This window comes from Coturnix japonica, chromosome 3 (assembly GCF_054131305.1).
Source record: "Coturnix japonica strain WE chromosome 3, WE-NBRP24, whole genome shotgun sequence".
Lineage (NCBI taxonomy): Eukaryota > Metazoa > Chordata > Aves > Galliformes > Phasianidae > Coturnix > Coturnix japonica.
In genome coordinates, this window is record NC_140665.1 from 3400195 (window position 1) to 3415038 (window position 14844).

Below are 14844 nucleotides of genomic sequence, written 5' to 3' on the forward strand. Positions count from 1 at the left end.
GTCCCCGACGCCGCCGCCGCTCGCACAAGATGGCGGGGACCGTGGCCGAGCGGGACGCGCTGGTGAGTGCCGAGCGGTGCGGAGCTCGGGGAGCGGCGGGCACCTGCGGGCGGAGGCGGCTGCGGCTGTGGCGGCTGCTGCTGCCCGGGGAGCGCACCTGCGGAGGGGAGAGGCCGGGAGGGGCCCTGCTGCCTCTGCCTGCCTCAGCGCTCTGCTTTCTACCTGCAGAAAATAGAGGACGGGCATTTAAACAACTCCCTGGGATCCCCGGTGCAGGCTGATGTGTATTTCCCTCGGCTGGTAATTTATTTATTTATTTATTTATTTATTTCTTGCTGCTTTTATTTTTGGACTCCTTTTAACAACCTTCCCTTCCCCCCCGACCCCTCACCCCATCCATCCTCCCCCGTTCGGCCACACAGCCGAGTGACCCGCCGCCCCTTTCCTTGGCAGATCGTCCCCTTCTGCGGGCACATCAAAGGAGGGATGCGGCCGGGGAAGAAGATCCTGGTGATGGGCATCGTGGACCTCAACCCCGAGAGGTGAAACCCGCCGGGCCCGGCCGGGGGGGGTGGGAGTCCGCACACACACAGACACACACACACACACACACACACGGTCTCTCTACAGAGGGATTATTTTTATCGCTTTAAATATAGCGTGCTGGTTTCTCCTTTGACCCATAGAGGGGGCATTTCTTTACTGGATCCCGTTTCCCAGCGTTTCACTTGAAGGAAAGGAGGACTCTCGTCGGATCACATGCACACATATACATGCGGTGCACGCACTGTCGCCGTGTCCTTTGCCCTGCAGAGCTCTTCGGGCATTCTCTGCATGAGCTCCGTGCTGCTGACAGTTACACGGAGCTGTGTTTGGGGTTTCTGTGCTCGTGTTCTGGCTGAAAGCGGTTGTGTTTGCATTGCAGCTTCGGCATCAGCCTGACCTGTGGGGAGTCGGAGGATCCTCCTGCGGACGTGGCCATTGAGCTGAAAGCCGTATTCACAGACAGGCAGTTCATCAGGAACTCATGTGTGGCTGGAGAATGGGGAGAAGAGCAGTCATCTATTCCTTACTTCCCATTTATACCGGACCAGCCTTTTCGGGTGAGTGCGTGCTGTCTCTGTTAGCATCCCCACACTTGTGTTTGTATGGCCGAGTTGCTGCTATGGATCACACGCTGTGCTGTGCAGAGCCTGCTTCTCTGCCGCCTTGCACCTGCAGGCAGTTCCGATGGGGCCGTAAACACATCACAGGGTGTTATGACAAGTCGGAGGTTGTAATGCTGTGTGATGAAGCATGCTTCCCGAGCTTAGTTTTATAGCTATAAATTAGAGAGTACCTCTATGTTATTACTGCATTTCAAGTTATTACTGGAGAATGTAAATACTCTGTGGGACTGCCGTAGGTTTGGATGATTTCTATAATGGACGTAGCGTTCGCAGTTTAGCGCTGCTAATGAGGATCTTGTTCATCCTTTTCCTCCAGGGATGTTACACAGAGGTTGGCAGTAGCCCTTTGTGTCAGCAGATTAAATAGCTCAGCGATAGTGCTATTCCTTTCTGAACCCTGGGATTAAGTCTCCTGCCAAATTTAAGCCCACGGTCACTTGGAAATAGTGTGCGTGGAAATCCCGTGTGTACAGGACTGGGTTGACCTAAAAGCAGATTCCCATCTGCGCTGTTTATGGCTATGTGAAGATGTCTTTGCTAATCAGCACTAGTAAAGGATGCAGCTGCAGAGGGCTGTTTCTCTCTCAGCAGTTTGACTACGTGAGAAAAAGGGCTGCACTCCTTCTCTGTGCGGCTGACCCAGAAAAACCCTCCTGCTCCCCCCCAGCCTTCTTACAAAACCTTGCTGGCCCCATTGCTTAGTGCCACCATTCTGCCAAACTCTCATAATCCTTCTCCTCCCCAAGATAATCTCCCCCAACCCCAAAAGCTCACCATCTCCCCAGAGCCTTGGGCTTTTACAAGGTGTTTATGACAGGTTTTGCCGCCTATTGGTTGCACTCTACTTGCTTCTGCCATCTCTCCCATCACAGCTGGCAACACCCTTTGGTGCATGTGGGAAATATGCTTGGCAGGGCGTGGAGCCTTGGTCCTGCTTTGGTTGGGAGGGATGGGCTACCTGCTGCCATGGGCGGTGGCTGGGCTCTCTGACAGGCCAGAGTATGCATTTAGTATTAGTATTATGCATTAGTATTAGTATTAGATACTGTAGAATAGTTGGTATTCTTGTTTTTTTCTTCCTTTTTTTTTTTTTTTCCCAAATGGAATTTGAGCTCCCAGTTACCTTTGCACCTTTGATAGTCTCCTTCTCAGTGACTAAATTAAACAGGAGTATTTAAGTGCTCTCGCCAATTACCTGTGATCCAGTTCAATTATCATTCCGGTATGGCCCAGGGTGATCACGGAAATGGATTGTAAGCAGTGTTGAGTCTAACCCTATCTTTTACATAACAAGGCCTGGGGCTGGATGCACCTGCTGCAGTGACAACAGAGCTGTGCAACAGCATGAGTGCTTCCCTGATGTGCCCTAAGTCAGATGCACTTAGACTTGCTCAGTTTACCACTCACTTCACTCCAGACTACCAGCCTCAGAAACAACCCAGGATTTGCACCTGGTTTCCCTGCAGATTTTCTTCTCAGCCTTCCCTGGACCTGGAGGTCTATGAGGGCCCATAAAAAAAAAGCATGTTTTGTGCCTTCACGTTTTGGCTTCCTGATGGGGCAGCTCTAGCAAAGCTTATCCTCAAGGTATGAAGCCATCCTCAGCATCAGGAATCTCCAGACTTATCCAGAACGAGTGGTCTAGCTCCTCTCCTTGTGGCTTTTCTTGATTATTTCTCTGGGGCTGTAGGATGAGAGATGAGCTTTATCCTTCCTGGTGCAGTCTGTGCCTCGTGTGGGCTGTCTGACTATATTCAAGCTGTACTGTTCTATGTCTCCCTCGCTGCAGCCCCAAGTCCAACAGGCAGTCTCGTGTGCAGTCACCACAGTGAAAGCTTTTTAGTTGCACAGCAGCTGTGTATGTGCAGTTCTGGTGTGTGGGAGGGGAGAGCAAACCTATCCCTCTTGTGTTTGCTCTCTTCCACTGATTAATGGCAGCGTGGAAAACATTGCAGATGGAACTGCCCCCTCATTCTGCAGGTGAAAAAAAACCAACACATCTGCAGCAAGGAATGCAAGATTTGGGTTGGGTATACCTTTAATTAGCAGTTTGCTTCTGGCATTATTCGCAGAGAGAAAACCTCCCTGGTGCCAGTGGGGACCATAACCTGCAGAGCTGTGCACCAGGCTTTGACACCTCCAGTGTGAGACTGGATTAACGTCTCTGTGAAGTGCAGGCAGATCCCTTGTAGTGTAACTTGGGTCGTGGGGGCAAAGTGGGCTCAGCTTTCTCTGTTACATGGCATGTTAGTAGCAAGATGTGTAACCATACCAACACTGCTTGAAGGCCAGTCTGGTGCTCTTTGCATCCTGTAAAATAACTTCCCAGTCATGTTGTGAACACAGTTCATCGTTTTATTTTTTACAGGTTGAGATACTTTGTGAGCATCCCCGTTTTAGAATATTTGTGGATGGACATCAGCTCTTTGATTTTTACCACCGTATTGAAACACTGTCAGCAATTGACACAATAAAGATTAATGGAGATCTTCAGCTTACAAAACTTGGCTGAACTTGTTAGAACTGTAGATTCCAAACCGGCTCAGGTGCCATCGTCTGTGTGGAGAAGTGACAGCCGGCTCTGGACACAACTATAGTAGGAAGGCTGCCCCATTCCTTTTCTGTGTGCAGTTCTTCACGCCTGTGCCGATGAACTGGGCTGTTGTCTATCCTAATGAAGAACACTGATGGTTAATAGACATCGAGCCACTTTTCTTTGATCAAAATAGCCCACATGTGCTGGATAATCAAGTTGGAACGAATTCGGAAAGACTTGCAGTCTTGTTTCAAATCTCACAGAAAGGTGATTTCTGAAACACAGCACTAAAATCAGTTACTGCACAGCAGTAACAACAACAACAAAAGGTTTTTCTTTTGCAAATATTGTTTCTGCACTGAAGTGGAGTAGTGTAACACAACGTAGGGCCACATGTTGATGTCCTTACCGAGGGCCTGAGCCTGGTTCCATGGAAATCAATGGCAAATCTGCTATTCACTTTATCGGGGTACAATCAAACTCTTTTAGTTCTTAGTCCAGCACAACTCCCATTGATTTCTATGGGATTTTTGCACAAGCCCAGGGGCAAGATCAGCTGCTGGTGTTAATCAGCTGACCTCCACGGCTTGCAGTGGCATCCTGCTGATTGCTCCCAGCCGCTGATTTGGTCCAAGGACCGTGCAAAAAAAAAAAAACTGAATGAGGGTGTGAGGACACTAGCCTGTATATTTTAGTCAGGGTATTTGCATAGAATGTAGATTGTTACAAGTTTTTGCACAATGTACTGTTAATACAATTTTTAAAGCTTATCTGTAGTTTATTTATTTATACTCATTGTATGTATTAGTAAAAACGAACAATCTTACTGATCGTTAAGAACAGCAAAGTGTAAACATTTTGAATGTACAAAATGTCTTGGGTTCTTTGGGTAAACTCCACGTATTGCTCTGGAAAATTCATGTTTCTTATTGAACATTGAGTTACATTTTAACGGAGCCCTCTGGGCCCTGGGAAAATGTGGGCATGGTAGTTGGTGGGGGGAGCTCTTTGCATATTATTCACTAAACTGTTTTTCAGGGCTTACTAACTTTGCTGCACAGGATAGGTTTGAGTTCAAGTCAGACTGTTTTTAAAAACAAAACGGCAAATTTGAAGCTGTGCTTTTATAACTTGAGAAAAAGTGACACTTGGTCTCTTAGTTCAGCAAGAGATCAAGCCTCTTTCCAGGGGAGATGGGAGATTACTTTTTGCACTCATTTGAGAACATATTCGGCCTTTGATATGACAATTAAAACTTGTCTAGACAGCCAAGTTATTAATGCTTGAAAATCATCTGCTGCACATGAATAATAACTTTCCAAGTAGCTTTTTTAACTAGTAGGTATAGCTGTATAAACAGAGTCATTGAGTTACACTATAAATGAACACAACCACTTTCCTTGACTTCTTTAGGACTAAATGCGCTTTCTCCTTGGCTGTTCACAGTAGACCACGGCAAGTCTTTCTGAGTAGTTATAATCATGATATAAACACATTCCTAGGCAATTTTGAAGACATGTAATGTTGCGACACAGAATATAAAAACATTCTTTGTAGCACCATATTTTAAAAAAAAGAGAACAAACTCTCACAAACAGAACTATATTAAGCTTGCAATAAAGAAGTGTTTCAAAGTAACCAGAACTGGAATATCCAAAATGAAGGGTAGAGTGCCAGTTGCAAAGCCTCATTTTGTGCTAATTTGGCCTGCAGTTAAGAAGCCTTAGACTGCAAGCTGAAATTCCAGCTATGGCTCTGCTCCAGAGACTGCTAAGGTCAACCAGAGTCCTCCAAGCACAAAAGCAAAGAAGCCTGATTCTTACTTCGTGCAAGTGCAGATCTCTCTGTGAAGACAGGGGGGTGGTGCTGCTGTGAATGAGTTAAGAATTGGGCTCCTGCCTACAAAATTAGTTAGTAATGGAAATTTTAGCCTTAACATTGAAGTCCTCCGACTTTTTTTTTTTTTTTTTCCTTTTTCAAAATTAAGCAAAAACCTGTTGCGTTCCAGATGATCTTTTTATCTGGTGTATGGCATCAGATTCTATTTGTACTCCGGATTGAACCTCCATATGAAATGTTCCCTGTCTTGCTCTGTTTTTACTCTTCTCCACGATTCATGATGACTGTGTCATTTTTCGTTGTATAAAGAATGCTGACAGTGTTTTGGTACAAAATATATTCTTAAAAATGATGGTAATAAAAATCCAAGGGAAAGGTGCTTCCACATGAGCTGTTTGGATTTTGTAGCCCCAAAGCAGATGCAAGCAGAAGATTAATTCTGTTTGGGGAGATGTTTGATGCCCACCCTGTCTAGTGCTTTCTCTAACTATATATGCAAAGCCATGCTTTCTGATGCAGTGCCATTGCCTGAGGCTGTCTTGCTACTCCAGAGGGCCATAAAATAGGAGGCTGGAGAGAGTAGCACCTTGACCCTGCGGTAGCACAAAACCAAAAGAGATCTCTCTGACAGCACAAGGCCAAGAGAGATTCCCGCTCCATGCCTTTGCTGTACCCCAGAATAAGGGGTTTGGCTGACTTGACTTTTCAGCCACTTGAGATTCCCGGTAGCTGCAGTAGCTTAGTGCAGCCCTCAGATTTTTCATGACCTGTAGGGTCATGGCACAGCACAGAACACAGGCCAAGGATGTTGAGATAAACTCTACAGAGGTCTGTGTAAGCAGTAAGGACCTGGTGATAACCATCCTGCCTACTTTCCCACCTGGAAACTAGTACTTTCTCACCTGGAAACTGTACCAGGCACACTAGTTGGCTCATGTTTCAGTAGTTACCTGGCTCAGCAAAATGCTATTTTGAACCTCAGTCTTGTTTTGCCTAACTTGACAGACCGTGGCACCCACCACCTGCTTCTGCCCTGTCATGGTTTCTGAGCAGGGCTTAGAGGCAAAAAGAGCTGTAAAACCACTTTAGCTGGGCAGTGGTTTTGGCTGAGAGCTCAAGAAAGGGCAGAAAGTCACATTTAGAATTTCCACATCTATTTGTGTGTTTAACAGAATATTAATTGACAGAATTAACAGAATGTTAATTGCCTTGGGCATTACCAGGAAGGATGATGGCTACGTAACCAAGGGCTGTCCCACGTGTGCTTGGTTTACTTGGCTAACTGCACTCAGAAGCTGGTGCAGTGCAAGTCAGAGAAAACTTGGGCCTTAAATGTTTCTGTTCAGTCAGACTTTGAGCTAAACCCAAATGTTTGAGATGGGAGACTGCTGTAAAATTTATATCTGCATTCTGTCCCCAGAATTTAGGGATTACTCAGATGTTCATTTGGGGTATAAGCCCTACTAGAAGTGAAATCAGACTGTTCGCAGACTGGGACAGGTTTTCAAAGTGCTTTTCAGTAGGCATTGCTGGTCTGTGAACTGCTTCGAAGCTGCACTTCCTCAGGAGCAAGCTTATGTGTTAACAAGCTTTAGAGATCCTATGCTAGAATCTATGAGCTAAATATTCCCGTGGATTCCTCTAAATGAGAAAATTATTTCTGAAATGAAAGAAGTCTTGAATGGGTAAAAACTCTGAAGTGTAATCCCTCAACTTAGCATAGCTTTATTATTTTTTTCCAAAGGGGAAAAAATAAAACAAAATACCAAAAATATCCACCCCCAAATTACTTAGTTAAATTTGGAATTGGCTGTGAAAAAGCCAATGGCTTTTTCTTTCTTTCTTTCCTTCTTTCTTTTTTTAAGAAATGTGAATTTATTGACTGCTCAGAAAGAGCCTTGAAATATCCCGTGTGATGTGAGGTAGGCTGTCTAAACATATTTCACATGAATGCTTTTTCACAGTCAAGTTGTAAAAATGTTAACAAACACCTTCTTTTCATGGCACAATTAGAAATGGTTGCCCCACCTTGAAAGAACATTTTGTACAAAATATTCATGTGTTGTCTCTGTGAACTTGCACTAACATATATTATATTCTCCCTCCCCTCCTTGACTAGCTTGGGAAAAAATAGGCGTAATATTGCTAAACCGGTTGAATGTAACATCTGCTTGAGGCATAGCATCTTTCTCAAGGGTTGTTTTGAGTAAACAGCCTGAAAACCAAAGAGAGAGCCTGATTCACCATAATGCTGTGCCAGCTTTCCACCCTTGTCACTCTCCCAAAGTAAGGCTGAGACTGAAGCCCTGAGATTTTCATGTGAGAGAGCAGCACTGAGATTTTATCTTCTGGGTTTTAAAAATATACACTATGGAGGAAATGAGAACAGAGTAGCCACAGCACTTCCAAGCTTGCTACTGGTGGTGTTGTCGCATGATGTACTGTAGTCCTAATGGAACATGAGTTTAGAGAGCGGTAGCGGGCATTTCAGAGGCCAACTAGAGCCCAGTTCTGCAGAGCCAGTAGTGGAGGCTCTGAGCAACCTTCCAGCACCCTACAATGGAGATGACAGTGTGAACAGCCAGAGTCAGGCTGAGAGCAGACCTAAACACTCACCATGACAAGCATAGAAGTAACGAAGAAACAAAGAAAAGCTTTTTATTTGTCCACCGAAGTCTAGGAGTACATAGCGGCCTGGTGAAATCTGTGGTCATTCTAGGTTTTGTTCTGATTTTCTCACATGATCGGAAAGTGTCCAAGGTAAAAGTTGCTTTGCAATGAATGGTGCAAGGGGTTAAAATGAAGGCCAACCCAAATGGGGAGAAAAAAAATGAGCTACTGACGCTTTATCTGGCTTTGATACACCCTCCCAGCTCCTCCCAGCAATCACTGCTGTTACAAATATGCACAATTACCATAACAAGGAGATTCAGCAGCATGTGCAAGATCAAAATCATAAACTCAAGCTTTGCCACGGGACTTCCTTAGCTTTTGTTGCTAGGCCTTTCCATCTGTCTGTCAACAAATAGCTAAATCCTGCTGCCTTTAAAGTTCATAGCAAAACACCTATTGACTTCCATGAGAATGGGTCTGTAAGAAAAGGGGTAATTCCAGCCCTCTCAGCTGGGGTATCCTCTAAAAATCTGTTCTTTCATTTTCCTGAATTTAAGCATCAATAAAAGGACTATTTCTGTCTGTATTATCTTCTTGCACAGAGTCAATAGAAAGCACAGTGTCTCCCAGCTGCAGTAACACTGGTTTCACAGTTAGCTAATGAAATGTTTTATCTTCATTATCTTCTGATTTGAAAAAGTGAGGATGTGCACGAAATGACGTGGCAATAACAGTAATGTGTACCATTCACCACAGATCTATTTTTATGTGTTGTGCCAATTTCATAATGAACTTTTAATAACAATAAAATGTGAAATCTTCACTGCGGTTTTATTTGGTCTTCTATAACAATCGTTAATACTCGTTACACACCCAATTTACTTCTTCAGCTTCTTTTGTCTTCTGGCTGCTTTTCAGACATAGCTAATTCTTCCTCTAATAAAGCTGTAGTGTGACAGTTCGTTATTAGGAGTGTTTCTTTGGTAGCAGTTTGTGTAAAACTCCTTTAAAATTTAAACACTCTATACAGAACAACCAAATAACTATTGTAGAGGAAAGAATAACTTGCTTACTCATGCAAAACACTCACTGACATCACTGGGCAGTGTAAACTGCATGAGTTAACAGGCATGTCTCAGAACAGGACAGGACATGAGACTCAGACAGCTGATGACTTTTGCATGGGATAAAACAGCCTCTCTGCAGTATAACTCACGCACGCACTCCCATTCACTTCAGTGGGATGAGATTCATGGATATGTGGTGAGCAAAATCACAACATCAGCTCCAGAAACAGTATTATGTGATCTGGTGTTTCACTTCTTGATGTGATCCTAGCTAAAGCTCACGTTAAAATCAATAAATCACAGAATCACAGAATTGTAGGGGTTGGAAGGGACCTCTAGAGATCATCGAGTCCAACCCCCTGCCAAAGCAGGTTCCCTACACCAGGCTGCACAGGTAGGCGTCCAAGTGGACTTGAATATCTCCAGAGAAGGAGACTCCACAACCCCCCTGGGCAGCCTGTTCCAGTGCTCCATCACCCTCACCGTAAAGATGCAAGAGGAAGCTTCAAGATCTCAGCTTCTTCAGGACCTCAGCTTTTGGGAAAAGCAGCATCATCCAACAGGAAAAGATTATGCCTTCCATCAAGTGGTGGCTGTAAAAAACAAGCTAGATTTCTGAGAGAGACCTCAAGATCCAAAGAGCACTGAAGTAGCAGATGAACAACATTTGACTACCACTGGCTGCATTTTTTTTCCCCCAGTAAAATGATATGGAATCAGATGTTCCACAAGAGCTTGGATCTATGGCCATTCTTGCTCACAGGCATCTGACATCTATTGGCCCTTTGTTACTACACACGATCCTAAAAAGAGTTATGTTAAGAACTCTAGAGAGTACAAGATTCAAACAGTGTAAGATGATGTAAATACAAACCAGAAATAAGGAGATCAGACAGAAATACAACAGGTAGAAATCTGTGTGGCATCAAATAGGAACACTGACTTGGTTCTGAGCCAGCAGGAATTTCCCAGTAACCATGATGAACTTCAGACAAGATTTCACATTAGCAAGTGTCTCCAATAGCCCCTGTATAGTCTCAGATTTCATCTTCCCTTCTCAGGAGTGGGGGTAGCAATGTTGCAAATACATGAATTCAACTTGCCTTCCCTTAAGCCCCCTCTGTATCAGGAGTCTTGGCAAGATCTGTGCTCTGTGACTCCAGTCAGCCCATGGCAGAGGAGTTGGAACAGGGTAGCTTTAATGTCCCTTCCAACCCATGAAATTCTATGATGATTTTATGTCTCAGGGGATTCTGGTATACCTAGAGTGTGAGCCCCAAGCCTCCACTGCTACATAGGTTCACACTCATTTGATATCTTAAGGCCTAGGCATGCTAGTAAGGCTTCTGCACAAGATTCAGAGTACTTGGCAAAGTACCCACCTCATGTAAAGGCAGCATCGAGTCCCTGCCAGACAGCAGAACAGCAGCAAAGTGTCTGGGCAAATTTCCAAAGGGGGAGAACATATACCCAATTTCACTGCTTGCATTGGCTAACCCTTACAGAGATCCTTTCAAAAGCTCTCTCCTTGATCTGTAATACTGAGTAAACTCCAGGCACAAGTTCTGGGTACCTGTTGCAACAAATGCCATGTATATTTCTCCCCCATTCAGAACAGTACTGTGTATAAATCACAGTTGGGCCTTATTTTGGTGGAACATTTCAGATCTTGAAGCCAAGTCAATTTGTGCTGAGGGATTTACTCACAGGAATACCACAAATACAACTCTTTGCTAGCACTGCAGTGGATCTTATTTTTAAATGATGACTTTCACCACTCTTCTAAGAATAGAGACTGGCTCCAAAACATCTCGTCAGCTCCAGCATTCTCCAAGGGTTACGTATTTCTCATCCTGTTCAGGTTTTAAGGTTTCAGTTTCCACACTGCTGCTAGACCAGGGCTATGATGCAAGAGGGGTCATTTAGTGAAAAACACTGAGAAGGAGCTCACTCTGCAGCCAGCTGAAGGAGATGCACAAGTCAGCTTTGGACCTCAAAAGAGATGGTGAAACAGAGTTACGTTGACACCTGGCTTGCTGAACAGGGCTTCCTCATGACTCAGAAAGATATGAACAAAATCCTGGTAAATTTAGAAAACTAAAATGGCAGAGAAAAGAGGAGGATTTTAGTACTAAATAATCTGCTATTAACAGCAGAGATTCTCCCTTGATGCTCCAGAGACTGTGGGCTGGTGTAGCCCCAGCTGAGCAGAGCCAAAGCTCCATGCAGTGGAGCAGGCTGCCACCAAGTGCTGATGGAGATACCAGAAGTTTTTGAAACGTGCTTTGTCTGGACTCTAAAAGCCCTTTCCTTGCAGGGAAAATAAAAAGCCAGTGCTGACAGTATTGTTATGTATGACAAGCTACAGTAGTTATAGCACAGCGTGCCTGAAGAGGCAGAAAGGATTCTTTCTTGGCTGCTCTCTCAGAAATTTCCTGTTTAATGGGAAAGATAATCACTTTCCAGAAGAAACCCTGACCAGAACTAAGGATAGAATATGGTTATTGGTAGAAGAAACATTCTTTGGGAAGTAATAGATTAATTACAATCCCCAGAGGAAAACAAAGTATTTGAATTTAAAGTAGAAAGGCCACATCAACAATAGTGTAATTCCTTTCATGCTCCACCTTTGTAAGAAAGATACAAAAAGCTTCAACAATTAAAATACAGACCCTTAGGGAAAAAAGCTGGGAGAAGCTTTGGATTACTGCATGGATGCAGAACACAGCTTCCACAACCATTCGCCATCATTTTCATTGTCTTTTCTCAGAGATGGCCGTTCCTCTTCGCAGGAACCATTACTGGAAACCCCACAGCCACAGTACAGGGCTGCAGATCCTTACTTCCCAGCTTTATGCATCCTTTACAGACACCAATCAAGGTGTTTATTTAGCAGCACTCACTGAAGAACTTCAAAGAGCTGACAGACCTGACAATTCGCATTAATTCCTGAATGCTCCTTGCCAGTTCTAGTATTACTGCTGTCATTCTCTCCACAGGGAACTTAACAAGACTTTCTCAGAGGTGGGTGCTACAACTTGAAATATGTGGATTTGTACATACCTAATGTTACAATGCTTTGATTTTTAGCTACAACAGGGAAGTACTGGCTTCCAGGTCCTCCCTTCACCCATCAGGCAGACACACTCCTTTGTGCCAAAATATGTAACAGTAAGTTGAATAATGCCATACAGAACTTCTGAGATGGGTTATCCATAATGCAAAATCCTTTCAAAATATGTTTTTTTAATGGTAAAGATTGAATGGCGTTACACTTTTTTTTTTTTTTTTTTTGCAGCCTGCACTGCCTCACAGCGCTTTTGCCTGCCATTTAAATAATGCAGAAGAGAAACTGCAACATGGAAGATCAGGTTTCTTAGCAGGCAGTTGTTTGCTGAACCTTGAACTCAAAAGATGATGTGCAGACATTTTTCCCTAGACAAAACACAGCATCACATCCTGAGCGATGCATGCAGGTATTTTTCTTACTGGTTCTGGTGGAAGTACACTGATTTGTGGCAACACAGCACCTACTAAAGAATAAACTTGTATAGGATTCCACAATAAACCTGTCTTCAAACAGTGCTCTCAGAAAACATAACAGGATTCTAATTAGCATGTGCAAAAAGAAGTGCATGATCATTTTAATGCATTGAACAGCTGAAGCTGTGACAATGCAGGTAAAAAATGATGCTTTTCAGTGAAGGGAATCAGTTGTAATTTTTGCTTTTATGTATTACCAGCTGTATTGATTACCTTCCTCCTGTGTCACTAGTAACTAGGGAACATGACACATTATCTCATGCTGCATTTGGAGGGCAGAAGAGATGGCTGTATTTTTTAGAAATGGATTTCTACATCATAATGGTACCAATTGGATTATTGTACATGTGCACATTAAAATGTCAGCCCATTAATTACTGGATAGTGCCAGCAGTCATATCACTGTCTGGGGTGGGAGGCAGGGACAGAAATAAACAACTCCAAAGTTTAGCAACTGACAAGAGCGATGTTTTTACCTCTAGGAGTATCCTCTGAGAGCTGCATGGCCCATACTGGCTTGTGTGGAAAGGAAGCCAGTAAGGAGAAAAACCTCACTTTCATCCTCTTCCAGGATGAAGAGATGATGCATTTACAGAACAAAGTGCCCATCTCACTCCTGCCTTGCCTTGTCCTGTAATACATGGAATTACATCTCCGTCAGTAAAGAGAACAGATAGTCATCTATAGACATTCTTCAGGGGTTCAGTCCTGAGCCTCTGCTGCTGGTGGACAGTGTCTGCAGTGCCAATGCTGCACAAGTGCTCACCAAATCCCTTCAAGACTGGGAGGTAACCAGGAACTGCCTGTGCAAAGTAGGCGTGCAGCAGCAGCTGTTAAGAATTTATGTGTCCTGTAAAGCATTTATATGTCCTGTAAAACAGAAGAGATTGTTTCAGACTGTCTAGAAACAATATTGAACAGGTTAATAGTCCTGTCTGCAGGCTGGTTTAGGCAGAACTTGCATAGGACTGACCAAGGTCTGAACATTTCTAGTAAAAGTCAACCCAAGCGTCTCTATGTAGAGCACAGTCTGGGTTCACACATAGAAGAAATAACAAATGCACACTCAGAGCATTCAGCAGTCAATTCAGGTAAGTGACAGAATGCCAGAAATCTCCTTCTACATCCGAATACCAATCCTCTTTTAGTTTTCAGCCACACCACAACCCATGTCCATGGTCAGGTCAGTAGGCTGTCACTATATTCAACACAAATAAACCGAGGATCACAGACCATCACAGGAAGACAGTGACTGTTCCTCTTGATGCAGCTGGTAGTTCAAACAGTTCTCGATCTTTGGCTGTACAAACTTGTTTTAGAGGACAACATGAGGATGCTGTCACAGAGAATTACAGCACGACTGAGCTGGTTTGAAACCTATTTGGTACTCTCGGAATTTTATGTACTTACTGTTGTAATAGAACAATAGGTGTTGGGGGCTATGAGATGCTTGGTCTTTTTCAAAATTCTGTTAAGTTTATGTATGCTGATGCTGCTTATGAATGGCAATATACTCCACGCAAATTAAACCCTGTCCAACTTTAGTATACCAATATTCTGTTTCATATGTGCTTTTATCTGTCAGTAGGTGGGTGAGTAAACAGAAGACTGTAGGCTACCTTTACATTACCATTTAACTTTCCCTACACTTTCACCATGCTTATTACCACCTTCCTTGAGGTACGCAGCCCATTTCAGCCTAATGACCAAATATCAGACGGGAAATTTTCTAAAACATTTTAGCACATTGCTTAAATCCACACTTCAAGAATTAACAGTCACCATATCCCAAGTAAACTGTAGGTAGTGGCATACTGCTTAACATCCTGATGTAAATATAAGATAAAGGCCTACTCCAGGGGGTGTAGTGCAACATGAAATCCAAGATTTGTAGATCAAGTTTTATCTTAATTTTAAAATGCCTCTAATTATACTCAAGTGTTTTTTCAGGCGTTTCTACTTCTGGCCTTCAGGAAACCCTACAGTTAACTGCAGTCAATGACTCTGTGTCTCTCTCCTTGCAAGGGATTTTAGACACTGAATCCATGCAGCCATGGCACCTTACCAAACGGATTTC

The 14844-nt window shown here is 43.7% G+C and overlaps 2 protein-coding genes across 3 annotated transcripts in view; one reads left to right on the forward strand and one right to left on the reverse strand.

Moving 5' to 3' along the window:
• LGALSL (galectin like) lies at nucleotides 1–14322 on the forward strand. 2 transcript variants are annotated; one of them, XM_085542387.1, is made up of 5 exons: nucleotides 1–62; nucleotides 229–300; nucleotides 454–542; nucleotides 926–1103; nucleotides 12523–14322. In XM_085542387.1, the coding sequence occupies exons 1-5, from the start codon at nucleotides 30–32 to the stop codon at nucleotides 12640–12642; spliced, it is 492 nt and encodes a 163-aa protein (XP_085398513.1). In that variant the 5' UTR covers nucleotides 1–29; the 3' UTR covers nucleotides 12643–14322. The 2 variants fall into 2 exon arrangements, with proteins under 2 accessions (XP_085398513.1, XP_015712012.1); XM_015856526.3 differs by lacking the exon at nucleotides 12523–14322 and adding an exon at nucleotides 3538–8980.
• Nucleotides 3504–14844, reverse strand: part of LOC146761223 (uncharacterized) — a 26439-nt gene continuing 15098 nt past the window's right edge. Inside the window, exon 3 of the mRNA XM_085541215.1 lies at nucleotides 3504–3840. The gene's annotated coding sequence lies outside the window, so the exon portion shown is untranslated. The remainder of the gene's footprint in view (nucleotides 3841–14844) is intronic.

Excerpts from the sequence above, each read along its gene's own strand:
- LGALSL (XM_015856526.3), top strand. The coding sequence starts at position 30 with ATGGCGGGGACCGTGGCCGAGCGGGACGCGCTG. Across the intron at positions 63-228 it reads TGGCCGAGCGGGACGCGCTG|AAAATAGAGGACGGGCATTT; the intron begins GTGAGTGCCGAG and ends TTCTACCTGCAG. Across the intron at positions 543-925 it reads GTGGACCTCAACCCCGAGAG|CTTCGGCATCAGCCTGACCT; the intron begins GTGAAACCCGCC and ends TTTGCATTGCAG.